The sequence below is a fragment of the Amia ocellicauda genome, chromosome 1 (genome assembly GCF_036373705.1).
Source record: "Amia ocellicauda isolate fAmiCal2 chromosome 1, fAmiCal2.hap1, whole genome shotgun sequence".
Taxonomy (NCBI): domain Eukaryota; kingdom Metazoa; phylum Chordata; class Actinopteri; order Amiiformes; family Amiidae; genus Amia; species Amia ocellicauda.
The window spans coordinates 34090317-34116686 of NC_089850.1; the positions used below are offsets into that span (position 1 = coordinate 34090317).

Genomic DNA, 26370 nt, shown 5'->3' on the forward strand with positions numbered 1-26370 from the left:
CATGTAGTGGGCATCAAACATCATCTGAGTGGATATCTTCTCTGTACGTCAGTATCAGCTTCAGAGAGAGACACTGGAGGCTTAAAACAATAGGATTGTTTACATTATGCAAAATGTCAAAAATACAATATACTAAACAAAAGGATTGTTATAAATGGTGTAGTTATGGGTTAATGAAAAATGTTTACGGTTGCTGTATTTGTAAGGGTACAAATGTGTGTTTATTGTGACTTCCTTCTGCAGTGAACCAAGAACTAGCATATAGATGGGTCTATAGCCAGGCTTGAGACTGCAACTCTATGAGCACTGTAGCGTAAGGTACACTTATAAATTTCAATTAAAGAAGTGAATTTATAGTATCACCTTATCACGAATCTTGGAATCTTGTAATAATTGGACGCAGACACCAATTCCAAAGATATAAATTGTCCAATTTATTCAAAAACAAAGACTAAATGTAGCACTACACTAATTATACAAAAGGGAAAAACTAATTAAAATTCAACTCTAGATCAACAAATCAAAGACAAATCACTTCTGTGACCAAATCAAAGACCATGGGATCGCATATGATAACACAAATCGTTAAACAAAAAAGGTTATAAACACATTGACTACAATACCGGTTAGTAAGATGAAGGTGAATCTCTCATTAGTATTGTTAGTCAGACATTAAATAACTACGCAGGTTAGTATTTATGTCAGGTAACTTCTCGTTATATATATATCAGTCTCATTTACGTTTAGGCGCCGAGAAAGATCCTATCATTACTTGTTACCACAATTTCCCTTAACTGATTATTATTCAATGATTAAGGATAGGCAGGGCCACCAATAATCTAATGTCTATTAACTATTAATGTCTATTTCAGACTAAACAGTTAAACAGGAATGAGAAGATATTTCTCGGCGTTGACAGATTTTATTTCTAAAATTATCAACAAAACAGTTTAATGCAACACACATTTATATTTAAGAAAACTAAATGATATTACACATTCTAGATTCACAGATTAACATTTCTAATTGATTTCTCAAATGTCATGAATCACAAACTCCAAACTGTTAAACTTATCTGAACTTCGTCGCAGAGAGGCCTCTCTGTCTTCGGGCTCAGATAACAGCACACGGCATGAGGTCCGTGTGGTTTGGAACAAAGGCAGTCCGGTTCGGCTTTGTCCAAGAACTTCCACTCAGTCGATGCACCTGGAAGTTGGGGTTTCGCGAATGTAGAGTCGTTTCCAAACAGATTTTCCACTGGTTTGGAGGCTCCAAGGTTGTGCACAAAATCTTCTTTGTAAGCAGGGGTTCCACCGTAGTTACTTGAAGACGAAGTCTTTGAGGAAAGCAGGGCCCTGTTTGTTCCAAGGGTCAAGTTTCTTAAGACTCAAATAGCTATTTAAATGACTGACACTTTCGTATACAGTCGACTTAGTCAATTGTCCAGCTGTAAAACTCCACTGATCAGGTGGGCACAGGTGGGCAGCGCAGTCTGTAAAGTTCTTTATTTAATAAAGTCCTTTAAAAGAATTCTTCGTACGGCTCAATCTCCTTCTCCCAGTTTAACTCTTCTGTTGCCGGCAAAGACTTAGTTGGTTTCTGGTTCCGGTTCGGGCAACAGAGCTACAGGTTGAGCTGTGGCAGCGAGTTACTGGTTCAGGTGAGAGAGAGAGAGAGAGAGAGAAAGAGACTGTGCACTACCATTTATACGCCTGTCAGATCAATAGATGATTGGTTCTTGAGTTTGTGAGATTGGATTTCGGTTTCAGCCCCCAGTGTCCTATTGGAGGTGGGGTTGACTTATGACTGATGTCAATCCATGCCATCTGTTGGAAATGCCAGTTGGCCCGGGTTCATAGCTCTGTGCCATCCTCCCACAACTGTTACTTTGATGTAAACCAGTCCCACGCTTTAAAGAAATCTGATAACTTTGGGGGGAGAGGTCTTCCTTAGATCAGTGCTTCAGCTCAGAGCTAAAATGCTCTTATCAAAATACAACCAACATAATGCTACAGCACCAACTCACAGATTGGTGTCGCTTAAACAGTTGCTCAATCACTATTGAAAGAATGTCAGGATGTATCACAGAAGTCGTTAGAATGAATCTAAATAATCTGGATAGGAGACAAAGTTTATCAATAGTGTCTAGAATCTGTTGCAGAGTTAGTAATGTAATTATGTTTAAATACATTTACTAGTTGTGATAAAATTCTCATGGTGCAACTTGTTTTCTGCTTTTTCTTGAGCCGCATAAAGCTTTTAGTAATACCAATAAAACAGCTTCGTTGCTAATCTCAGTGGAACCTCCAATAAATGTAAGTAGTTTAATGAAATGAGAGGATGCTGATCTGATAAGATACAGCCAAAATGTTGCAATGGACAAACTGTTTTATCATTACTGTTATTGTTTTACTTTCAATTGGCCTAGGACAGGGTTCAGCAACTAGGTTTGGCCTCGGGCCAATTTTTCTCAGTGATAATACTCTGCAGGCCAGAACATAATTAGTATATAGTATTACGTTGTTTTTTCTGTTTAGAGCGTGGGGGGGGGAGCAGACTGTGTTTTCTCCGGTTTTCGTTTTTATCTGGTATCAAATATGAGAAGAAATAATAAATGCTGAACAAAGTCTTGTAAATTAGATTTGCAGAAAATCAGAACAAGGAAGTGGTAACTCATTTCCTTATTTCCCTTGTCATTGAGGCCAGTATAAATTCTACTGCATCTTGATTCTGTAACCTATTGCAGCCGTGACACAGAGACAGTGGAGAAACGTCCAGATTAAATCCAGAAGAAATCTCAATTCAACATGAGGACTGGCACTGTGCTTTTCTCTCTGATCTGTCTCTACCAGATCTCCACATTTGATTGCAAACAGCAAAAGGTAAGCATGTCAACACTGTAGGGCTGTTTAGGTCACTTTACTTTATTCTTTTTTTTCTCATTCTTTAGTCACACTTACCCTGATAAAGGTTGCACTCTGCTGTTCTGTGTTTTTAATTACAAGAGAAGTTGTGTTGTATGGCCAAATTAAAAACCAAGACATGACAGACATTAGGAACAAAAGTTTGGTAGTTATTTACTTGGGGAAAATAAAAAGAAAAGAAAGGAAAACCTTTCACAGGAAGATTTAGTCTGATTGTTTAATCAAGACTATTAAACACTGACTACATACTCTTCTGCTGTTTGGTTTTGTTTGCACTGTGCACAGTCATGCTGGCAGCCATTCAACTAAACCAGCTAAAAATCTATAAATAAAATAATAGTGGTGTGTCTCTAATGCTTTGTGTGTTAGCAGAATCACAGGGGCATCCATTTAATTAAGCAGACTGTGTGGAAAGCAGATCTTAATCTGAACTGAATTAATTTTCAATTAAAATTAAGCAGATGAAAAGCACAGAGACCAGGACCAGATGACCCTGTGGACAATGTGTTAACATGGAGATAGAATGACAGTTCAATGTAGGGAACACTTCTGCACACAGGTAGAAATACAACAGAGGACATTTTTCTCATCGAAATATCCCTGTTCTCAGCTATACTCTACACTAAGGCTGCTGCAGGGCTACATTCACTGGTTCATCACGGACACAGCAAATTAAAGTGACATGGCTAGCATCCACTTCAGACTAGAAATAGACTGAATTGAAAACAGTTTATGTTTGTGTTTCAATACAGTGCAATTTAAGAGGGCAGTAGAGGAATGAACTCGGATCCAACATGACCGTGGAGAGTATGAACAATGCTGGCTTCTTCCGTGGCTCCTACATGACCGCTGTGACCACATAGAAAGGACCAGTTGTCAAGGTGTCTCCTCTGTCTGGATTCCTGAACATTAATGGCAAATCTACTGTGTTTGGATTCCTGGTCAATTGGAGCTTTGTGGGTGAGGAGTTTTTTTATTCAGGGCTAGCAGCTCTAGTATGTCCCCCTGTCTTGGCTGTCTGTCTTCATGGCCATAATCAGAGCTGCTGAAGCATAGCCAGTACCCTGTCAATTCAGACATCTGATGATGGTGAAATGACTGGTCAAGGCATCACACTCTACTTGTTCCATTAAATCCAGAAGTTCTGTCTTGAGATACACCTATTTTAAATTTGAGCAAAACTACAGAACTGGCAAATACATTATCTGAGAAAAGTAGCTTTGTGTACATTTAAAAAAGTTTGCTCTTTACAATTAAAATCTGGTAATACAAACTAAGAAAAGGAATGCTGTAAATAAAGAAGTGGGAGTGAAACAAACGCCTGCAGTATCCTTGTAATATTGGCCTCAGGCCAGTTACAGGTTTCTTTGCTTGAGTTTTCAATCCAAGTGAATCCTTACCACAGATTCCAGCAGATCTTAATGTCATTGTTCTTCTGTAGAATCCGTGACATCCTGGGTTGGCCAGTGTTTTGTGGACAGCAATGACGTTGAGCACCTGGAGACCATGTGGCTCCTGAGAGGAAACGCAGAATCAGCTGGCGATGATTGGGCACAAACCAGGTGAGACGGCAACATGCAAATCTGTAAGGGATCAACAAGCTCCCTGTCATTGTTTATTGTACAGGTTTATGCTCCCTGGCAGTTCCTAAACTTTCCTGACTTGGAGAGCACAGGTCAGAGGTCCTGAACACACTGCTAACAGGGAGCAGAATAGATTAAGATGTGGTGAGCAATTTAAAGCAGTTTAAAGCACATGTTATATGTGGCCCATAAAATAGGTTATACAGGGGTGGGCCATTTCAAACTGGCAGTGGATAAAGTGTTTTGGGGGGAAATACAAAAAACAAGAAATAACCATATAATAACGCTCAAAAATAAGATTGTATCTGATAAGCTCTGTTTGCAATTGGCAGGCTTTTAAACTGCCTTGATGAGTCTGTCCTAGTGAACATCCTGTTACCTTTTTTATAAAATATAAAGCTCAAAGTCTAAATGGCAGGATCCAGTGGGGTCACTGTCACGTTTAATTATCTCCGAGAGGAAATGAATTAATCATATGAATGTCATGTATAATAGGTTTCTCTTTGGGAAACCCCAATCTTTAACAACCTTTTTTCTATTCTGTGTGACAGGACTGGCAAAAATGTGTTTCTTCGCATTTAATGAGAGCTGTCAACTGGAAGAGGAGTTTGAATCCAGTTAATCGCAGCAGACCCCAGCTCTCCCAGCTCTGGCTGTGTAAATGCAGCTTCTCTTGGTGCTCCTCTGTTCTGGTGATTCAGACAGGGGCTTACAAACCATCTTCACTCCAGAGCTTCCATGCTGTAGCTGGTACAATTTCTTAGATTGAAATCAATATGTTTATCTTTGCTTGTTAAACTTTCTATAACTCTAGCATAGGAAATACAATTCCATGCACCCTGGTTTTAAAATGCATCATTCTCAATAATTATTTGTTTATATTTCAATTTGTTCAATAAATAAACACATTTTTGGATTACAGCAACTCCTCCTTTCCTTTGTTATTGTACTGTATAGGCCTGATGCAAGTGATTCTCCTTGTCTTATGGTCAGAAGAAAATAGATAGAGTAAGGTACATTAATTTACAAAGCAGATTCAAGTGTGTCAAATAGGGCTGGCGATATGACTTAAAAATAATATCTCGATATTTCTAGAAGTTTGGGCGATACACGGTATATATCTCGCTATTTCTTGTTTTTATCCAATCAAGTCAAAAAATAAGACCAAATACATTCAAACTACAAGTATTTCGTTAATCCTTCAATAAGCAAAACTAACAAATACTACATGCAGGCTGTCATGGTAAATATAAGTAGAATGCAACACATTACAGGGCAAGTGTTGTGTGATTACTATTATGTGTGTTATGTTGTTATGATATATATATATATATATATATATATATATATATATATATATATATATATATATACACACACACATATATATGTATACTGTATATACATATACATATATACATAAGTTTAAAAATAGCTGGTGTTTTAATAAATCTTAAATGCGGGGTGCCTTATCCCAGGGATTTTATATAGAACAATTATCCGTATTATATTAGGATGGTACAGCAGCTCCCGTCTAAAAACAGTCCATATTCACCGATGTCTCAAAAATGATGTATTAGAGAAAAAGTGAACATCATAATGCTTACGCGTTTCGACTTATCTTCCTCAGAGCACATATATACATATACTATGGCAAGCCAAATTATCATTTAGAGATATCTCTAAATGCATTTAAAGATATCTTCAAAGATTTAAAGATATCTATAAATGATTTAGAGATATCTGCAAACGGTTTAGAGATATCTAAATAAGGTGCTTTTTAAAGCTATGTTTAAATCATTTAAAGATATCTGGAAATCATTTCAAGATATCTTCAAATGACTTCCTGTATTTTGGCTGAGATTATCACTTCCTGTTTCCTTATTCAGTTACATAGAAATGAATGAACAAGTTAACAGGAAGTGATAATCTTGGGCTACATACAGGAAGTCATTTGAAGATATCTCTAAATGATTTGCAGATATCTCTAAATTATTTGAAGATATATTTAAATGATTTAGAGATATCTTGAAATATTTGAAGATATCTGGAATTATTTGAAGATATCTTGAAATATTTGCAGATATCTTTAAATGATTTAGAGATATCTCTAAATGATAATTTGGCTTGCCATACATATACACATTATGATTTACTGTCACATAACAACAATAACACAAGTAATACTAATCACGCAACACATGCGCTGTAAAATGGTACAGATTCAGGTAGATTTACTACAGCCGGGTTTATAGTGACGCATTAACATCTACTAGACAGACATTTCTTTCTGACTGTCGCGTCTCGATTCTACTTACAAATACAGCACGTTGTTAATACAATATAGTTATAATAATAGTAATAATAATAATACAACTGTTGAACCACTTCACCATCTTAATAAAAAGAAAATTATACTTTCTGCATGTGTTTGCATTGCTTTCTAATTCATTAAAATGCAAACAAATGTTTATTAATTTTATACAAATGATATCAGTCTAAATTAGCGGGGTGGGGGTGCTTGCAGATCGAGTTCAGCCCGACGACGAGAGCGGGGCGCAGCGTGTGCGCCTGCGCATTAAAGTATCTCTTGGTTGTGTTGGTTAATGTGTCACTTCTCTCCTGTGTCCGTCTGTGTTTCTGATGCTCATTTCTTGCCGCATCCGACACGTGTGGAAGAACCGGGAAGAACGCAAAGCGTCCTAATGACGAAAAATACTGCCGTAAAGATTGCAATTTGCGACTCCACGATATAACATAATATTAAACGAGAGACGTTTTTCTATCGTCATACGATATATATCGTCATATCGCACAGCCCTAGTGTCAAATAATCATTAAAAAGAACAGGACTCTCTTGTTACATCTGACTCTCTTGTTACATCTGACCCATACAGCAATGGGCCAAACAACATTATTTCCACAACGAAAACTGCAGATAACCACACTTCATAAAACTCTAAAATAAAGGCACTTCTCTCCTGTGACACAAGTACAGCACTGCACATAGTACTGATTTGCGTTTCACAAAACATATCCAGTAGAGGGTGATATTAACCAATTGTCAACCAATTCATATTGTATCTGATTAAATACAGATGCTACTGAAGTGATAACATACACAGACAAATAAAAGTAAGCCTATACCAAACATCATGGGACGAATATGTTCAGACGTACATGTAAACGCATTCGCCCCATCTAGGCCCGCAACGTTCAGGCGCAGTCAGGCACTTGTATAGGCACCTCAATACAGATACGTCACTAATGACAGCCGCCGAGCTGGAAGGACCCCGGCGACTTCAGCGCTGGAAATCGAAACTGGAAAGTGGGAAAGTGAGAGAGACAGAGAGCTGGCGGTCCCGGGGAGGCAGTGGAGCTATACTGCGACATACATGGCACCGAGGCACGGCCATCTCTGTTAGGGAGAAGTCGGGAGAGATGTGCAGGGGAGCGGCCGGGACTGCGCTGTCAACAGTGTGAAAACTGGAGAGTCGATACCGGTCCAGCTCGGTAACAAGAGAGAGGCTTAACCCGCCCCCGGTCTGTCAGAACCACGGCACCCTGAACCGAATCGGGGAAAGACTAGGGAAGCCCGTAGGTCGTGCACTGCCTGCAGGCGTCTGTTCCGAACCGGGCCGAGTCGGGCCGGCGTGCGGGGGGGCAGCGCGGCGGGAATGAGACGGCTGCACTAGTCAAGAGTACATTTCACCCCCACACACATACACACACACAGGTATAGTTTAAATCCCTTGCCATCGCTTTGTGTGCCCCCTTTTCTGGAATGGAAGATATATTCACACTGTACAGCGAGTTTCCTATTCAGACTCGCTGTGTTTCTGCTGCTATGCACTGACAGGCGCTGGGAATTTGAATCTGTCTGTGTTATGCTACGTTACTAACAATCGACCGAGATTTTGAACTACTGTAACATTAATCATACACGACTGCATTCTGCTTCATTTGTGCACATCCTTCAGTTCACATCTGCTAAAAACTGCAGTGGATTAAAAGTGTCTAAGCTGTCTGTGCACAATGATGAACTAGGGATACTTTCAATAGATGACTCGGTATAAGTTTGATTGGTCTGCGGACAACCTGTTTATATTTGTTTTTGTGCCCTAAGTCTTGTGGAAACATGCAAGTTAAACGCTGTTATGTTTTGGTTCATTTAACATTTTGTCAGCTTTAAGATCACACAACATTATTAATAGACGCATTAAGGGAACAGTTGCATCAAAAAGCAGAACTCGGGAGGTCCTGAGGGCTGAGTTTCTGAACCACAGCCTAGAGCTAATATGAACCAGTGCTCGTCAAATCTAGACCTCTAGGGCCACAATCCTGGTTTTCTTATAGGTATTAAAATGTTCCAGTTAAGTTAATAATGAGTTCAGTGACATAATTAAGAGCTCGGGTGAATTGAAGAGCAGACCTACTGTGGTCCTTGAGCCTTGCCCCAGTGTACATGAAGAACCCAGTCATTGACTATGAAACCTGACCTGATTCCATACCTGTGATGTTGTGCTGAGTGGTATGAGTGGAGCTGTGTGTCTTGCTCAGTTGTGTGTTGCGCCTCTGAGTGTGTATGTATTTTGATCAGCGTTATATGTGCTCTCCAGTCACAGTCATGAAAAAGAGGGCTGATTACGCAGAGCCACACAAGAAGAAGAGGAAGCGTTGTGAGGAGCTGAGCTCCACCTCGGATGATGATCCTCCGGGGACAAGGCCAGACAGCCAAGGTATGGCACGTCCAGACTCAGTACAGATGGATACATACTGGCACTGAGGCACATTGCTTACTGACACTCTTACCACTACAGGCTGCTACACAGTTGGCTGATGGTGAGAGAGATGGTGTACACTGACACGATGTTGTAATGCTGTGTTTTTGTGTGTGTTAAAATGCAGTGTTTCAGTGCAGTATTTATTAGTCTGTGACTTGCAGTGTAATATTGTAGTTTGTGTGGAATAGTGCAGTGTATGCAGTGTGTGTTGCAGACTCCAGTCAGAGTGACTCCCTTAGTGATCCAGAGGACATCAGACCTGGTTTTGCTGCATCTTCAATGTCCCAGCATGCACTGCAGCCAGCGCCAGTGCTGGAGGGCTCCTCCAGCAACTTCTCCATCTATAACAGTGTCTCTCAAAAACTCATGGTAAACTGTCTTTTTCTGTCTTTGTTTGTACATCTGTCTCTGTGAGTCCATGTTTGTGTCTGTCTCTGTATTCATAAAGTCATTATCATTCAATTTTGTATTTTATTTTTTAACCTGTTTTTCCCCCCCTTGTCTCTCTCTCCTCCCTGCAGGCGAAGATGGGTTTCCGTGCGGGGGACGGCCTGGGGAAGTTTGGCCAGGGCCGGCGGGAGATAGTGGAGGCATCTACACAGCGCGGCCGTCGGGGTCTGGGCCTCACATTGCAGGGTTTTCAGGGAGAGCTCAATGTCGACTGGAGGGATGAGCCTGAGGTACAATGCTCACGGTACCATACACTGCAGTATAGTAGAGCTGTCACAGCACTGTACACTGCAGTACATCACAGTGCCCCCCTGATAGCACAGAGTAAACTGCATTTCTTCAGAACATCCTATGTTAAATCATTTTGGGATATCAAAAAGAATGTCATTTTCTTGAAAAAAAAATCTGACTATTATATATGTTTTTTGGAAAACTCTCAAAAAGATTCTTTCTTATGATGATACAGTGCAAATGAAATATTCTCACCCTCTCTCTTGTCCTCTCCCCCAGCCCAGCGCAGTGGAGGATGTGCAGTGGTTTCCAGAATGCTCCGCTGAGTTCCCCGACTCTGAGGAGCTGACCGAATGGATGATCGTGGGGGAGGTATGTGCTCTGAAACAGGCAGGATGCTCTGAAACATCGTCTCAATAATTGCTGATGAACATACAACTTTGGGAAGAATATAGCCACTGGTGTGTATCACTTCGGAATCATTTTGGCGAGCTAATTGTTGTGCCATTTAGGAATTCTGTCATATTCCTGATTTTAGAGATGCTCCCACTTCTGATGCCCTGACTCTCTCTGCCCATGTGGAGTGGCTGGGCTACACTGACCATATGTTCAGCAGTCCTGAGTGTTTCTCCCTCGCTGAGATTGAGTATTTTCCCTCTTGTCAGAGAAAGCTGCGGATAGAAGACGAGACAGAGTTTTGCAGTGAAGAACTTTTACACAGTGTCTTGAAATGCAAGGTTGGGCATTATCTTTTTGCATGTAGTTGTTGTTTTTATTATAATAATTTGTAGTAGCAGCCATAATTATAGTATTTCAATGTAATTATCTTACTCATGTGAAAATCCAGTATGGGATTGCAGTGCGTAGTTTATATATAGCCTATATACAGTGTGTGGTTAATATGTGCCATTGGCTGCGCAGTGTATAACATGTTTGACAGCATGTGTACAGTTTGTGTAATGGAGTGTATACAATGTGTGATGGCGTGTCTCTGTCCAGAGTGTGTTTGATGACCTGGAGGGGGAGGAGATGCGTCGTGCTCGGACTCGGTCCAACCCCTACGAGACCATCAGGGGAGCCTTCTTCCTAAACCGGTAACTCCCTGACACTCGCCCATAGCTGCACACACACTCAGTGTCATCGCCTATAAACACACTCACCTGCACCTTCAAACACTGGCCCGGGACAGTGGCCTCAGGTGTTTTCCACTAGGTTCTCATTTCCCCTAATTGTCCCTTAAAGTGTTTAGGTGTTTTGGACAATGCTGTTTTTATTACTTACATTGGTCAGTATTGGACTTGTTTTGTGCAACAAGACTCTTACATCCATCCCTGTATGTTGTAGTTGTGGTTTTGTAGAGCTGATGAACACCCTGTGACTGGCCTGCAGTCTGTTCCTTGTGTGGCTCTAACTCCAACCTCCTCTTCCTCAGAGCCGCAATGAAGATGGCCAACATCGACCACGTCTTCGACAACATGTTCACCAACCCTCGTGACGCCGAGGGGGTAAGGCTGCCTGCCACGGAGAGGGGTCTGTCTGTCTGTCTGCCTCTGTCAATTTGTTCTAATGCATTCTGTCTGTGTTTCTGTCCCTGTGACGATAGAGACTGTCTCCCCCAACCTTTCTCTATAATCTTCACTTGCTCTCACCCTCTCTAAGCTATATCCCCTATATTCCAATACTTCTCTCTCCCCTTCTTTCTCTCTCCCTCCTCACTCTCTTCTTTTCTTACTCTGTACGTAACAAAAAATAGTTACTATTTATTAGATACTAGTTACATTAGTCACTAATTCTTACACTCTCCGCATCCAACCCCCTCCTCCAGAAGCCTCTGACCCGGGACCGAGACGGGGAGCTGCTTTATTTTGGGGATGTGTGTGCAGGGCCGGGGGGGTTTTCTGAGTATGTGCTGTGGCGGCGGCGCTGGCATGCCAAGGGCTTCGGCATGACGCTGCGCGGCGCCAATGACTTCCGTCTCGAAGACTTCTTTGCTGCGCCCAGCGAGCTGTTCGAGCCTTACTACGGTGAGTCAGGGGTGAGTCCGTGAGATGTTTGAGCGTACTGCGGTGAATTCTTGTCATGTCCTAAATTACATACCCATGGAGTCTTTTCATTTTTAATTGACCAGGCCTTCCCATTTAATTGACATTGGAAATGCAAAAGCCATTTTACAGTGCTGATTGAACTTAATATCTCTCGATCATCTTGTCTTCAACCATTTCCTCTCCGTCTCAATCTCTCTCTGTTTCTCTCTCTCATGACAAGAGTTAACTGGTGTTTTTTTTCTCTTCCTCTCTCAGGGGAGGGAGGAGTGGATGGAGACGGTGACATCACTCGTCCAGAGAATATCAGTGCGTTCCGGAACTTTGTGATGGAGAGTACAGAGCGCCGTGGGCTGCACTTCCTCATGGCCGATGGGGTGAGGGGTGTGCGCTCTGTCTTTGGTTTCTATCCTCATGTTGGGACGGGGGTGGGGGGATCCTGTGTTCTGTTCATCTCTGTATGTCATGACTGATTTTTTTGTCTGTCCGTCTCTGGATCCTTTATCTCTATGCATCCCCTGGCTGTGTTCTCTGATTGGGTGATAGTGTGCTGTACTGTGTTCTGATTGGCTGTCTCCTCTGAAGGGCTTCTCGGTGGAGGGGCAGGAGAATATCCAGGAGATTCTGAGCAAACAGCTGCTGCTCTGCCAGTTCCTGACTGGACTATCAACGCTGAGGACAGGTACTTTATTCTTCTCACCCTCTTACTCCTCCACCTCTTAATGTTCTTGATATATCTCTCTCTCTCACACTGCTGTGCCTCTGTAGAAGTTTTGCTCAACTGCTGTAGCTAGCTCTCTTTCTTCATGTCCACAGCTGATGCACTCCCTGTACTCTCTCTCTCCAGGGGGTCACTTCATGTGTAAAACGTTTGACCTGTTCACCCCGTTCAGTGTGGGGCTGGTGTACCTGCTGTACCTCTGCTTCGACAGAGTCTCCCTCTTCAAGCCCGTCACCAGCCGCCCCGCCAACTCTGAGAGGTAAGTCTGTTTCTTTTGTGGGACTGTGTGTGTGTGATGTGTCTCCCTGTATCTGTCCATCATTTGCTACTCTCTCTGTGACTCCTAAAAACCTATGGAAAGCAATCTGTATGTGTACATGGCATATCTCTCTTTCTTTTCCCTCACTCCCTCCCTGTCTGTCTGTCTGTCTGTCAGGTACTTGGTGTGTCGCGGCCTGAAGCCCGGATCTGACCCAGTGAGGGAGTACCTGTTTTCTGTGAACCTTAAACTGAACCAGCTGAGAAACTCCAACTCTGACGTCAACGAGGTTGTCCCTCTGGAGATTATGAAAGGCGACAGCGACTTCTACCAGCACATGGTCCGCTCCAATGAGAGGTCAGCACTGAGCCTTACCCAGACTGACCCACAATCAGCCATACTGACAGGGCCATGGCTTGTTTACTGTCATATAGCCAGCTCCAAACGATCAGCCCACTGGCACACCCTGAAACACTGCCACACACATGCACACACTGAAGCCCGATTTATGGTTCTGCATAGATATGCATAGGTTTCTGCGTAAGCGTAGCCCGCACAGTCTTGCAAAGGAGCAGACGAACATTCCTCTGAAATCTCAACAGTGTGTCGCACGTCTCTGCAGTGCTGTGTGTCAAGCAAGTGCTGATTGGTTGAGCAGGAGATTTTGAAAGTCACGGCCAATCGCTCAGTGCTGGGGCGACTGAGGTACAATGCATAGGCGTAGGCGCTGCAGCAGGTCAGAAAAACAATATGGTGACAAAAGTAATTTCAAATGCATCTCCTCATCCACGAAACACATCTGTCGTACTAACAGACTGTACTACGGGGCACCATTTGTGTCATACATAATTTTGTGCACATAATGAGTATTTTGTCCCTCAACATTTTGTGAACATAATTCACATTTCTTGAACATAATTCACATTTTGTCCCACAAAATGCCCAATTAATTCATGCTTTGTGTCCGAAAAGTAAAATGTGCTTCGCCTTCCGTTGATGGAATTAACAGCTGAGTATTATATCCACAAAATGATGTAAGGGGAAAAGAAATGTGTGCACCAGTCAACCTGTCGCCAGTCCTACAACTGATACAAAAAAATTGCATTAATGATCAAACCGGTGACTGATCAAGGCATTGATCCAGAGACCTGGGTTTGCAACATGATCAAGATCGAATTCCAAAGGAGAGTTAGAAACTTGCTGAGCCGATTAGGACAGGCAATACAGGCAAATCTAATACAACACATACTGATAATGAATATGCGATATGTAGAAAATCGCGTGTTTCACCAATCAACATGATTATAAATCTTTCACAATTACTAATTGTATTACAAAGATCAGATTGTGGGCTATATAATATTCAGTATAGCCAACTGCATAAAATGCAGGTTGATGGTTAGAGAAGTAAGTATTTATATCTTAAGGAGGAGTTTACAGCTGAAGTGCCATATATGTATTTAATTCAAATATATTTATAAATATAAAATAGTGTTAAGGCTCTAGCCAACTATAGCAAGACAATATAGATCTGCACATATAGGATGCAATATGGCAATTTGTGTGTGTAGTTTCTGTAACATGTAATTAACATCCATACAATCCTAGGTGCACCATAGAAAATGGATTTTGTTTTCTGTAGATTGTGGTGTGTTAATGCGACGCTGGCCCCTATCCATGTGTCAACGTTACGTGCAAGTATGTTGGCAGACACCTATGCGAACGTCTGCGTACGAAGCCCGCGCTTGTACGCAGAGACGCAGACGCAGAAGCATAAATCAGGCTTAAGACACAAACAAGTCTCCCAGGCTGCAACATCTACCAGTGAGGTGTTCTGCCAGATGTCGGCAGCTGCATCAGTAATAGAGTGACACTCATCTCTTTCCTGCAGTCACTGTGCTGTGCAGATTAAAGCCCTGGCCAAGATCCATGCCTTTGTTCGAGAAACGTGAGTAACCATGTGTGTCGGCATATCTCTGTTTCCGATTGTCACTCTGTCCGTTTGTCTGCACTCCTGCTTTGTGCCTTCATCTGTGTCTGATTTATCAGTGACCTCTGACCCTGTCTGCATGTCTGTCCATGGTTCTGTCCATCCAAACTGTCTGATCTGGTCTCTGTGTCTATAATTTCTGACCCATCTCTCGGTGGTGTTCATCCATCTCTAATATCTGACGAATCTGTCTGTGTTTCAGGACGCTTTCGGAGGCGAGGCAGGCGGACATTCGTAAGGAGTGTCTGAAGCTGTGGGGGGTGAGTGCAGCTCAGAGCCTGACTCCGGGTGCTTGGCAGCTTATCCTCCTCAAGATGTTTAAGCTACAGCCTGTTGTATATAAACCATCAGGTGCTGGTTAAATAAAATCGGGGGGAGTCCAGCCTTGATTGGTCAATGACTAACTGTCTGCAGAGATGGTTGAATTAGGGTTGAGCAGAGAGGTGAACTGGGTTGATGATACCCTTCTACCTCATCAGTACAATCTATACAAGAGCCTGCAGTGTCCATAAACCTGGTGTGTCCAGCCTGTTTACCCTGCTGTGCAATAGCATTTGTTCCTTTGCTGCTTGCTGCTGTTGTTTTTGTTGCTTTGTACTGAACCATTTTTTTGCCTTGCTTTTTGTTTCAATAAAGAGATTAAAAAGTCACTCTCTCTCCAGATCCCTGACCAGGCCAGAGTGACCCCCTCCTCCTCTGACCCCAAGACCAAGTTCTATGAGCTCATTAAGGTCAGGAGGGAAATGTCTATCTACTCTGTATGTCTGTCTGCCTTTTAGCTGGTGTTTAGTTATTTTTTACTAATATAATTTTAGGATATTTGTATGTGACCATGTCATGTGAAATATAGATCCTATGAATGCATTTCTGAGTTACAATGAGATGTTTATGCATTTGAAACAGTTTAATCGAAACCCTGTGGCACTGCACTGAGCTATCATCTCGATCTGTCTCTCAGGGCTCTGACATTGAGACTTTCAACTACAAGCCCACCCCACTGAGCACAAGCACGCTAGACAAGGTGCACCATGTCCTGGACTACCGCTGTATCGTGGGAGGGGGAGAGCAGCTGTTCCTGCTCGGCCTGGGGGTGAGTGGGTAGGGATGGGTGAATGCTCAGTTTATGTTTAAATACAGCTAAAATACAAATGAAAATAATTTCAAAGAAATTTCACAGTTCACTGGGCTGCATCACGCAGTGTAAGAGTGATGAAGTAAGTTAGGTTCAAGACACTGATGCATGTGATGCATATGGCCAACTGTCTCCTTCTGTCTTATGAATCTATCCATCCTTCTGTGTATTTCGTTCTGTCCAACAGAAGTCCCAGATCTACACGTGGGACGGGAAGCCACCGCTGCGCTGGAAGAAGCTGGAGAATTTCAAGACAGAGCTGCCGAGAGAGACGCTGCTGAGTGTGGAGATTGTGCAGGAGCTGAAGGGGGAGGTGGGCAGCAGCCGTGCTTGCACTCTGATAGGCCGCTGTGCTGTGGAAGAGTGGGGGTGACAGCACAGCTGAGTGGGGTGTTTGTTTATTTAGCAGATAAACAGGGGGGTAGGCAGGACAGTTAAATGGTGCTCTGTATATCTTCACTTTCAGAACAGCGTTGATGAGGTGAACAACAGTGCCCGTCTGCGCGTGCGAGTCTTCTCGAGTAATAATGTGTGTGTTTGTGTGTCGGCAGGGCAAGGCGCAGCGCAGGATCAACGCAATCCATGTCCTGGACGCACTGGTACTAAACGGGACAGACGTCCGTGACCAGCACTTCAATCAGCGGTGAGCGCTAACCCCGGTGTCACTAAACGCAGGTTCCTGCACGTCCCTTCAGATTACTTCTGATCTGTGTGGTCATGGTCTTGCTGGGCCGACGCTTTGAGCCACAGTGCCTTCATGTGACTGCGCTCTCGTGTTTCCTTCCCAGGATCCAGATGGCGGAGAAGCTTGTGAGAGCCGTGTCCAAGCCCAGCCGGCCAGACATGAACCCAATCCGGTGAGGCAGCTCAACTGTACTGCACAGCACAGACGATCAGATATTGAAGACTGGGTTCTGATAATCTGTAACGCAGTAAAGGGGTCTCTGTCACTCTGCAGGTGTGTGCCGTGTACTGATTTTTTTTTTTACTCTCTTTCCTCAGAGTAAAGGAGGTGTACAGACTGGAGGAGATGGAGAAAATATTTGTCAGGTGAGAGAGAGTGGGAATGGTGTTTGTGGGGGGGCGGGGTGGTGGATGGAGTGGAGAGGAGTGAACTGGTCAGTGTTTGTCAACCAGCATAGCCAGTTGATTCCCAGTTAGTGTTCTCTTAACATTTTCATGGTTCCCCCCATGCAGGAGACAGTGTAAGTCTAGAGATCATAGATAGTTACTGTCTGTGCTGTTTCCTGGCTGGAGATGGAGTGAATATTGAGTGTTCATTGTCTATAGGCTGGAGATGAAGGTGACGAAGAGTTCTGGAGGGTTCCCCCGCCTGTCCTATACTGGCAGAGACGACAGGCATTTTCTGCCCACTGGCCTGTACATCATCAAGACTGTCAACGGTGAGAGAGCTACAAGGACACTGCCACTCCTACTGATACCCACAGTGAATTCACACTCACACTGACACACACAGTCACTGCCATAGTCAATGCAGGGAGCAGGGCAGGAACAGAGAGGCTGCTTTTCCCAACCTGTCTCTCTCTCTGTTTCTGATTCTTCTCTCCCTCCAGCTATTTCTTTATGACTCATCGTTCTGTCTGCTTCCCTACATCCTATCTGTCTCTTTCCCTCTGTAATCTCTGACTTTCTCATTGCAGAGCCCTGGACAATGGCATACAGCAAGAATTCCAAGAAAAAGTTCTTCTACAACAAGCTGACGAAAGAGTCAACCTACGCCCTCCCGGGCAACGCAGTAGCCCCTTTTCAGTGAGTGTCCAGTTCTCATGAGGTGGGGGATTTGAAGATGACAGTCTGAACAGTTGTACAATGCACTCTACACCTACATCTCCTCTACTGTTGTTTATGTTCACTTTCCAGGGTTGACATCACACTCATACAAACTTTTTTTGTTTGTGTCTAATTGCTATACATTGTCATACATGTTCAGACATAAACTTGGACTCTGCTTCAAACCACAAGTATAACACCCACACAGTTTTTATTTTTAGATTTTTTTATGTATAATTTGTGGCATGTAAACAGGGGTGCAGTGTCTGACTACATGTTATTGCTGCAAACAGGAGTATCACAATGGGACAGGAGAGTGACCTGACTACTTGAAGGAAGAAGGGCGCTAGACTAATCCATGATCTCCCCTTCTCTCCTCCCCTCTGTCTTTCTCTCACTCTTTCTCCCTCTACCTGCAGCGTCTGTCACTTTGAGCGTCTGTTCTGGGCATGGGAGGATGGGGTCAGAGTTCATGACTCCCAGAGTAGAGTTGACCCTGAGAAGCTGTCCAAGGAGGATGTGCTGTCATACATCCATCAGCACTACCAGCCTTGAGAAAATTCCCCCAAAACCCCAGACCTGAGACACCCCCCCCCCCCATCCCCAGCCCTGAGAGGGATATGGGCTGCCCCACCTCGAGACTAACAGCCCCACACCCTCTGATCTAATTCTCCAAACAGACCCTATACTCTATACTCCAGCTCCTTACCCTGAGACACAGCTGACCTCCCCAGTCTCTAATGCCTGAAGTGGCTGTGTCTGCTGCTCTGTGGGAGTCTTGCCTCCCCCACACTGCTTTCTTAGGAACTGGAACCCAACACTGGCTGTGGGACTGGGCCCAGCAGAGCAGCTTTACTGGAAGCTGTGGGATACCCTGGGACACTGGTGATCCCAGTATTGAGGCTTGGTCATACAGACGGCTCACAGTCTGAACTGCTTGGGCTTGGAGGAAATGGTCTTATCGCTACCCTGCTTCTTCATTAGATATCATTTATGTTTTTCTTGCTTGATTTCATATCCACTGTCTAGTTTTGAATTGTTCATAAATATGCAGAGGCGCAGTGTTGACAGCAGCGTTCACACGAGTCTCTAAGAGAGTGGTCAGTCCTGCTCTCAGTGCTGCACCTTGCCTGCCAGTGTTGGGGGACACTCTGCTGAACCGTATTTCTGTGGGGTAGCTAGAGGACCTGGCAGCTGTGGCTCAGTGTCCTGTCCTGAGTGTTTGATGGAGCTGTACTGTTCCTCCGGTTCTTTCTCCTCCCCTCCCACTCAGCGGCAGCCCAGCCTGCCGAACCCACAGCCTGTAAACCATTTTGTTATTTTGTCTTTTATTCAAATGCTTTTTCATGGCGAGCCTCGTCTCCTGGTGTGTCACACAGCTCTGTTCCTGCAGGGCAGCGCAGGGATGCCGTGCTGCACTTCACAGCGGCAGGCTCCTCACGCGCTGCCAGCTCGCACTTCCCTCTGCCTGGCCTACTCTGGTTTTGTTTGTGTTGCAGGATGTGTTCATACTGATGTCAGCCAGTTGAAGGAAAAATAAAAAATGTTTTTTGTTTCAAAGAAGCTGACAAAATATTAAGAATAAAATAATTTTGTGTTCTTAAACCCCGGACAAGTATCTCATTTCTTATATTTTCTCTAGCCAACAAGATACCGTTTCTGTTAGTTTTCCATCCATCTTGAAATTGCAATGTGTTTAGCTTTTAAGAACCTGACTAGTGTTTTGGATAAATAAAGTACTTGTATTATTAGGTAATTTAACAGACACCCTTAACCACGGCAACGTACAATTCATTCACTGTACATTCACTACAAATTGAATGTATTCAATTCTGAAAAAAACAAAAACAAAGGAAGAGATGGTAGCCACCCTGTTGAATGTTTTCCTGCTGACTGGGAGCCTGGGCCCTTGCCTGCAGGTGATGGGGGAGCAGCAGCTCTATGAGGACTTCCTGGCCCAGGAGATGCAGAGAGAGCTGTTCTTGGAGGAACAGATGCAGCTGCTACAGCACGAGATTGATTGCCACATCCTGGAGGCCAAGCTCAGTGTTCAGATGATGTGGGTCTATTTGGTCTTCTGGAGCATTCTGCTGGGGCCTTTATTCTCCTGCTGCAGGAAGGATTAAGGAAGAAGGAAAGCCTTCAAGACAAGGGACAGGATGAGCGCGAAGAAATGCAGCACAAAGATGTGGAGGACAGGGAACAACCTGACCCGCAGTCCTCTGAGGAGCTCCTGTCACTGCTGGAAAGCATTTATGAGACCCAGGTCTGTGAGGGGTCAAGCAGAGACGCTCGACAGGTAGAGCAAGTCTGCGAAGCGGTTCGTGGACACTCTCCTACAGACATCCCGTGGTCTCAATTAGCATTCTGCTGCCGTGCTGAGAGAGGACTGCCTGAGGGTGGGCAGCATGATGGAGAAGTGGCAGTGGCCAGTCAGCGCCTGTATATGACATTCTGGTGATCCTAAATGCCCCTCCTGGCTATTCATACCAGACACAGCTCGTGTCATGGGTGCCTCCCCGCTATCACTATGGCAAGGATATGAAGGTGATAGTCACGGTCTCACAGACGGTCAGAGCCCAACCTGCATTCTGACAGTACAGACAGCAACCTCCTGTCCCCGATAGACTCTTGCTGGAGCCAGGCAAGGTCTTTGCATGGCTGAGAATCATGCTGGGGATGGCTTGAATCCACAAGTACAAGACCGAGGCCAAGTTCAACCCTGCTTCCCCCTGCATGTTCAAGGTGACAAACCTCTCGAATGAGTTGTGGATTAATGTCATCCCGGCCGTGAGATACAGAGACACGGATGTCTATCTGGTGGCACAGGCACCAGGCATAACCTCACCCTACTGCTGCCTCCACTGGTTCTCTGTGTACAAAATGGACTTCCTCAGAGACCTGACTAGAGAGTTGCCTCAGCCCTGCTGCTATCTGCACTGCCTGCACAAAGCTGCGTCATATGGGATGCGAGGATGTCAGCTGAAGAAAGCTTTTGGAGATGCAAATTTTGCATGTATTATTTTAATTATTATCAATAGAAATAGCAGTAGTCAGAGATGGGGGTATCGAGTCAGATCACTTGACTTGTCGCAAATAGCTGACTATTGTCGCAGTGTGACTAGATGATTTTTGGCTTGGGACTCGACTTGGTCTTGGGATGGATGACTTGGCATGTATTTGACCTTTTATGGGTTTGTAATGTACTTAAATGGCCAAAATGAACAATAAATAATTACATGAATAAAATATGCTTAATATGCTATGTATCATAGTTGGGATTTATGCCAGATATGGACAAAATAAAATAACATAACTGGACATTCTGCATGTTTTCTCCGAAGTGCTTGGAGATATTCTAAGTACCTTTATTTACACGGTCATTAATTATCCCTATTATATCCAAAATGCTCTTTCATCTACAATATTTTGTTGGTTTCTATAAATGTGTTCCGTTTTGTTCTGAAAGCACTTAAACGGTTTGGAAAGGGGGGACTTGTGACTTGCATATGTGTAGCTTACTCCTACATCTGCTAATAATAGTAATATTCAGTCTTCCTTCAAAGCCAAAGGTTTCAGATCTGAAATTGAATGATATATGTGTACCAAGGTAATAATCTTTCAAGGACAAACAAATCAATAAAATGTACTTTAACAAGATTTATGTATTTACAGTGAGGGGAAAAAGTATTTGATCCCCTGCTGATTTTGTACGTTTGCCCACTGACAAAGAAATGATCAGTCTATAATTTTAATGGTAGGTGTATTTTAACAGTGAGAGACAGAATAACAACAAAAAAATCCAGAAAAACACATTTCAAAAAAGTTATAAATTGATTTGCATGTTAATGAGGGAAATAAGTATTTGATCCCCTATCAATCAGCAAGATTTCTGGCTCCCAGGTGTCTTTTATACAGGTAACGAGCTGAGATTAGGAGCACTCTCTTAAAGGGAGTGCTCCTAATCTCAGCTGGTTACCTGTATAAAAGACACCTGTCCACAGAAGCAATCAATCAATCAGATTCCAAACTCTCCACCATGGCCAAGACCAAAGAGCTGTCCAAGGATGTCAGGGACAAGATTGTAGACCTACACAAGGCTGGAATGGGCTACAAGACCATCACCAAGCAGCTTGGTGAGAAGGTGACAACAGTTGGTGCGATTATTCGCAAATGGAAGAAACACAAAGTAACTGTCAGTCTCCCTCGGTCTGGGGCTCCATGCAAGATCTCACCTCGTGGAGTTTCAATGATCATGAGAACGGTGAGGAGTCAGCCAAGAACTACACGGGAGGATCTTGTTAATGATCTCAAGGCAGCTGGGACCATAGTCACCAAGAAAACAATTGGTAACACACTACGCCGTGAAGGACTGAAATCCTGCAGCGCCCGCAAGGTCCCCCTGCTCAAGAAAGCACATGTACAGGCCCGTCTGAAGTTTGTCAACATCTGAATGATTCAGAGGAGAACTGGGTGAAAGTGTTGTGGTCAGATGAGACCAAAATCAAGCTCTTTGGATCAACTCAACTCGCCGTGTTTGGAGGAGGAGGAATGACCCCAAGAACACCATCCCCACCGTCAAACATGGAGGTGGAAACATTATGCTTTGGGGGTGTTTTTCTGCTAAGGGGACAGGACAACTGCACCGCATCAAAGGGACGATGGACGAGGCCATGTACCGTCAAATCTTGGGTGAGAACCTCCTTCCCTCAGCCAGGGCATTGAAAATGGGTCGTGGATGGGTATTCCAGCATGACAATGACCCAAAACACACAGCCAAGGCAACAAAGGAGTGGCTCAAGAAGAAGCACATTAAGGTCCTGGAGTGGCCTAGCCAGTCTCCAGACCTTAATCCCATAGAAAATCTGTGGAGGGAGCTGAAGGTTCGAGTTGTCAAACGTCAGCCTCGAAACCTTAATGACTTGGAGAGGATCTGCAAAGAGGAGTGGGACAAAATCCCTCCTGAGATGTGTGCAAACCTGGTGGCCAACTTCAAGAAACGTCTGACCTCTGTGATTGCCAACAAGGGTTTTGCCACCAAGTACTAAGTCGAAGGGGTCAAATACTTATTTCCCTCATTAACATGCAAATCAATTTATAACTTTTTTGAAATGTGTTTTTTCTGGATTTTTTTGTTGTTATTCTGTCTCTCACTGTTAAAATACACCTACCATTAAAATTATAGACTGATCATTTCTTTGTCAGTGGGCAAACATACAAAATCAGCAGGGGATCAAATACTTTTTTCCCCCACTGTATTTATTTACAAATTAGCTGCAATGAAATATATCAGCTGACTTGATAACATTAGTTTTAATTGTGTCCCCATGCCCCTTCCCCCCCTAAATAAACATCCAATGTGTCCAGTCAGTAAACAGGGTGAAGACTATCACTGAAGACCTCAAATTACTTAATATGATGCACAACCCATGAATATGAGTAAAAAGTATAGCCATTAATGATCATATTTCACATTTTTTCAATATACAACTACTGGCCAGAATAATCTGTTCTTTGATATTTAATGTGCAGTTTTTAATATATTGTACTTGGTAATACATGCAGCAGAATGTCACATAATAGCTGTTGGATGAATATCACCAGTTTGGACAACCTAAACAAATAAACAAACACCCACCAGTTGGCCACACAATGCAACCCGCACTCTCTGTGGGATTCTATCGCCATCTGCAGGAAATGTTATGAATTAAAAACACAAAAATCTTTAAATATGCAGTTCCCATGAATTAATTATTAGTATTTTTAATGTTGGTTATTTAATGGGAGTACCATAAGATTATCTCAATTAGAGATCATCTGAAGGCTATCAGAGAAGAAATTTCCAGCAGTAATTTTGTCTTTCACTACGGCATGTGAGGCGAGGATGCCATGAAGCTCTTATTGACTGAACGAGACAGAAGCAACAACCAGCTGAAAAATATTTATTCTGTCATTTTACAAAACATTTATTTAATCACAAATATGTGCAGGATCAGTAGACTGTCTTTGGTCATGTGGGATCTGCTCACGACACAGATCAGAATCAGACAAAGCAGATCCACCACAAGAGGGGGCAGACCTGGTCCATGGGGGCCACAGTACAGCACAGTTCAGGGACACCTAATCTCCTAGCAAAACAATACATTCTACATTGTCTCCAGATGGGGTCTTTCAAAAACCAACAAGCAGGACTGTGGCCCTCCAGAACCAGGGATGTCCATCACAGCTCTGTCCTATTCCATTGCCGGGGTTTGGTCCACCCAGCCCATTATCTCTTTCATTAGGTTATTAATTGTATAACAATGAAGCAGACAGCTGTACCAAAGACCTGCAATGAGCAGGACTGACAGTGTCGGCCACCTGACTGCCCCCAGTTTTAGTGAAGCAATGTTACCCCCTCTGGATGCCCAATGAACAGTGTAAATGCTCTCGGACAGCCATATCCTTGTATTTATTAATGGATAATTGGTTTTATCATATTATCATTAAGGAGAAGAGTGTATGAAAGACCTGCAGTGGAAAGCACTGGGCACTGACCGGTACCTCAGCCACTACATATAATTTAACAGTGCCAAATGCAGAGGAACCACAAATCCAGATGACCCAGGGCTGGAGCTGTTCACCACTGTACTAATAACATCACAATGAAGGCACATGGAGCTGTGACACAGGAATTCAAGTCTGACTGACGGAGTCCTTTAACTGAAGGCAGACAGCCCTGGGAGGGGGACTATTAGGCAGCATCTCTCCGAAGCCCAGCTCTGGTGTCTGGACGCTTGGCTTGGTGGGGCTGGGCCGGGCCACAGAGTACACAGTGGATTAAGATGGTCAGCAGGTCAGAGGTCAGGGCTCAGTACAGCAGGGCGTAGTAGATGAGTGCGCTGAAGGTCAGCAGAGCTACAGACAGCAGCATGTTCCTTCTGTTCTCCCCCCGCAGAACTGCCAGCTCCTGGTCTGAGGAGACACAGCAGGTTACAGCACTAAAACACAGCAAGTGCCCAGTACACATATTCCCACATGCCAGCTCCACCCCTGACAGACACCGCGTACACGCCAGCTCCTATCAGACAGACTCGGGCATGCACACAGACAGATCTGTTGAACACTTGACAGACACTTAATTACCATATTTTGAGAGTCTATCAGTCAAAATGGTCACCTCTTCCTCCAGTGCCTGTCTGAGTGAGGGGAGAGAACAGTGTTCAGCACATTCAATGCACAGGGCCATACTCTCTGTGTACCAACTTATCTGCACAACAATGAACACATAATAGTGTGACTGCTCTGGCATTATAGAGACTCTATTAGACCTGTGTTGGACTGACCTGTCCTGCTCGGAGACGTCCTCCCGCCGCTGTCTGTACTGGGCTCTCTCCAGACTGTCCTGGCACAGAGAGCGCCGCTCCTCCACTCGGTCAATCTGCCACCAGAGAGAGGATAGGGACTTTCAGGGATGTGCATGTTGTGTTTAAAGTTGTGTAAGCAGTGGACAGCTGTTTCCAGTAAAACATGCAATCTTGAGAGCCGAAGTCTTCGCGCTGTACACAGTGATCAATGACTTATCATAGCAGTACTGTACACCAGGCATAACTGCTTAATACCCACACTGGACAACTGTGTGCTACTGTTACTCAGTGTGCAGACATAGCAGTGCACCCGGGCACGATTACACTCAAATCCTAATCACTCCCTTCAGATGATATTTTAGTTAAAGTGACGCATGAGTGTGTCTAGATAGTGAGACGGGTGAGGTGTGTAGCAGCCCCCGTCAGCGGTGTTGCTGCACACAGACAGACCCCCCAGTTCAGCCGCAGCCCGCCTATATTAATGATACGTGTGGCAAGCTCAGCTGTAATCATATTTATAGTTACCAGGCAATCGCAATCAACTGGGCTCGACTATAGATTATAGACTATAGACTATAGTTTCTAAGCATTAACAGCGGTGGAAATCCTGCGCTGGCGTAGCTGCTCTAGGGACTCTCCGTACTGGACTGTAACTGAGATACCTGCAGGGAATCTCCACATTACTAGCACAGCCTGACTGACCTCTGTAGCGATACTGGTTGTTTCCCTTTTTCCTTTCGCCATGCTACTCACTGCCTCCAGCTGCTGGTTGAGAAACAGTCAGAAATCCGGGAGGGAGGACAACCGCTTCCGCGCTGTCGTTTCCCAGCATGCCGTGTGAGTGGCGCCATCTTTGTGAGGGGCGGAAGCTTCGGCGTGGCTGTGATTGGGAGGAGTGTGACGCTGTCAACCACAGATCTAGAATAGATTACGATCCATGTCTGTGTAGTCCTGTAGCACCCCATGTATCTGTTCCCATTGCAGTGACACATTTCCTAACTGTTATAGAGACCAAGTGTTTTCACTTATCTATACAAAATTACAGGTTCTACCAGCCCTAACAAGGTCTCTTCTTTCGGTAATGAAATATGTATTATTCTGTCTGGGTTGTACAATA

The 26370-nt window shown here is 43.9% G+C and overlaps 2 protein-coding genes and 1 long non-coding RNA gene across 4 annotated transcripts; 2 read left to right on the plus strand and 1 right to left on the minus strand.

The window, feature by feature from the left end:
- The first annotated feature begins 2796 nt into the window (after positions 1–2796).
- LOC136748816 (uncharacterized) lies at positions 2797–5513 on the plus strand. Its single transcript, XR_010816623.1, has 4 exons — positions 2797–2882; positions 3677–3884; positions 4366–4486; positions 5059–5513. It is a non-coding gene; the product is annotated as an uncharacterized LOC136748816 (long non-coding RNA).
- Positions 5514–7801: 2288 nt separating this feature from the next.
- cmtr1 (cap methyltransferase 1) lies at positions 7802–19512 on the plus strand. Of its 2 annotated transcripts, none has more exons than XM_066702873.1 (24): positions 7802–8243; positions 9127–9246; positions 9506–9660; positions 9813–9971; positions 10252–10344; positions 10638–10709; positions 10972–11066; positions 11405–11477; positions 11798–11996; positions 12273–12391; positions 12600–12696; positions 12862–12994; positions 13172–13351; positions 14886–14942; positions 15187–15244; positions 15647–15715; positions 15943–16074; positions 16304–16429; positions 16668–16759; positions 16905–16973; positions 17119–17166; positions 17407–17519; positions 17778–17886; positions 18327–19512. In XM_066702873.1, the coding sequence occupies exons 2-24, from the start codon at positions 9135–9137 to the stop codon at positions 18460–18462; spliced, it is 2496 nt and encodes an 831-aa protein (XP_066558970.1). In that variant the 5' UTR covers positions 7802–8243; positions 9127–9134; the 3' UTR covers positions 18463–19512. The 2 variants fall into 2 exon arrangements, with proteins under 2 accessions (XP_066558970.1, XP_066558976.1); XM_066702879.1 differs by having other exon boundaries at positions 11801–11996.
- Positions 19513–23835: 4323 nt separating this feature from the next.
- ccdc167 (coiled-coil domain containing 167) lies at positions 23836–26090 on the minus strand. The gene is made up of 4 exons (XM_066702887.1): positions 25956–26090; positions 25233–25327; positions 25033–25085; positions 23836–24861 (listed from the first exon to the last, which is right to left on the minus strand). The coding sequence occupies exons 1-4, from the start codon at positions 25995–25997 to the stop codon at positions 24758–24760; spliced, it is 294 nt and encodes a 97-aa protein (XP_066558984.1). The 5' UTR covers positions 25998–26090; the 3' UTR covers positions 23836–24757.
- Between the last annotated feature and the right edge of the window lie 280 nt (positions 26091–26370).

Bases quoted from the DNA above. Each gene is read 5' to 3' on its own strand.
- cmtr1 (XM_066702873.1), top strand. From the start codon at position 9,135: ATGAAAAAGAGGGCTGATTACGCAGAGCCACACAAGAAGAAGAGGAAG. The intron at 10,710-10,971 runs GTTGGGCATTAT...GTCTCTGTCCAG, and splicing joins ACAGTGTCTTGAAATGCAAG to AGTGTGTTTGATGACCTGGA. The intron at 11,478-11,797 runs GTAAGGCTGCCT...CCCCTCCTCCAG, and splicing joins ACCCTCGTGACGCCGAGGGG to AAGCCTCTGACCCGGGACCG.
- ccdc167 (XM_066702887.1), bottom strand. From the start codon at position 25,997: ATGGCGAAAGGAAAAAGGGAAACAACCAGTATCGCTACAGAG. The intron at 25,328-25,955 runs GTCAGTCAGGCT...CTCTGGTGGCAG, and splicing joins CAACCAGTATCGCTACAGAG to ATTGACCGAGTGGAGGAGCG. The intron at 25,086-25,232 runs GTCAGTCCAACA...CCCCTCACTCAG, and splicing joins GACGTCTCCGAGCAGGACAG to ACAGGCACTGGAGGAAGAGG.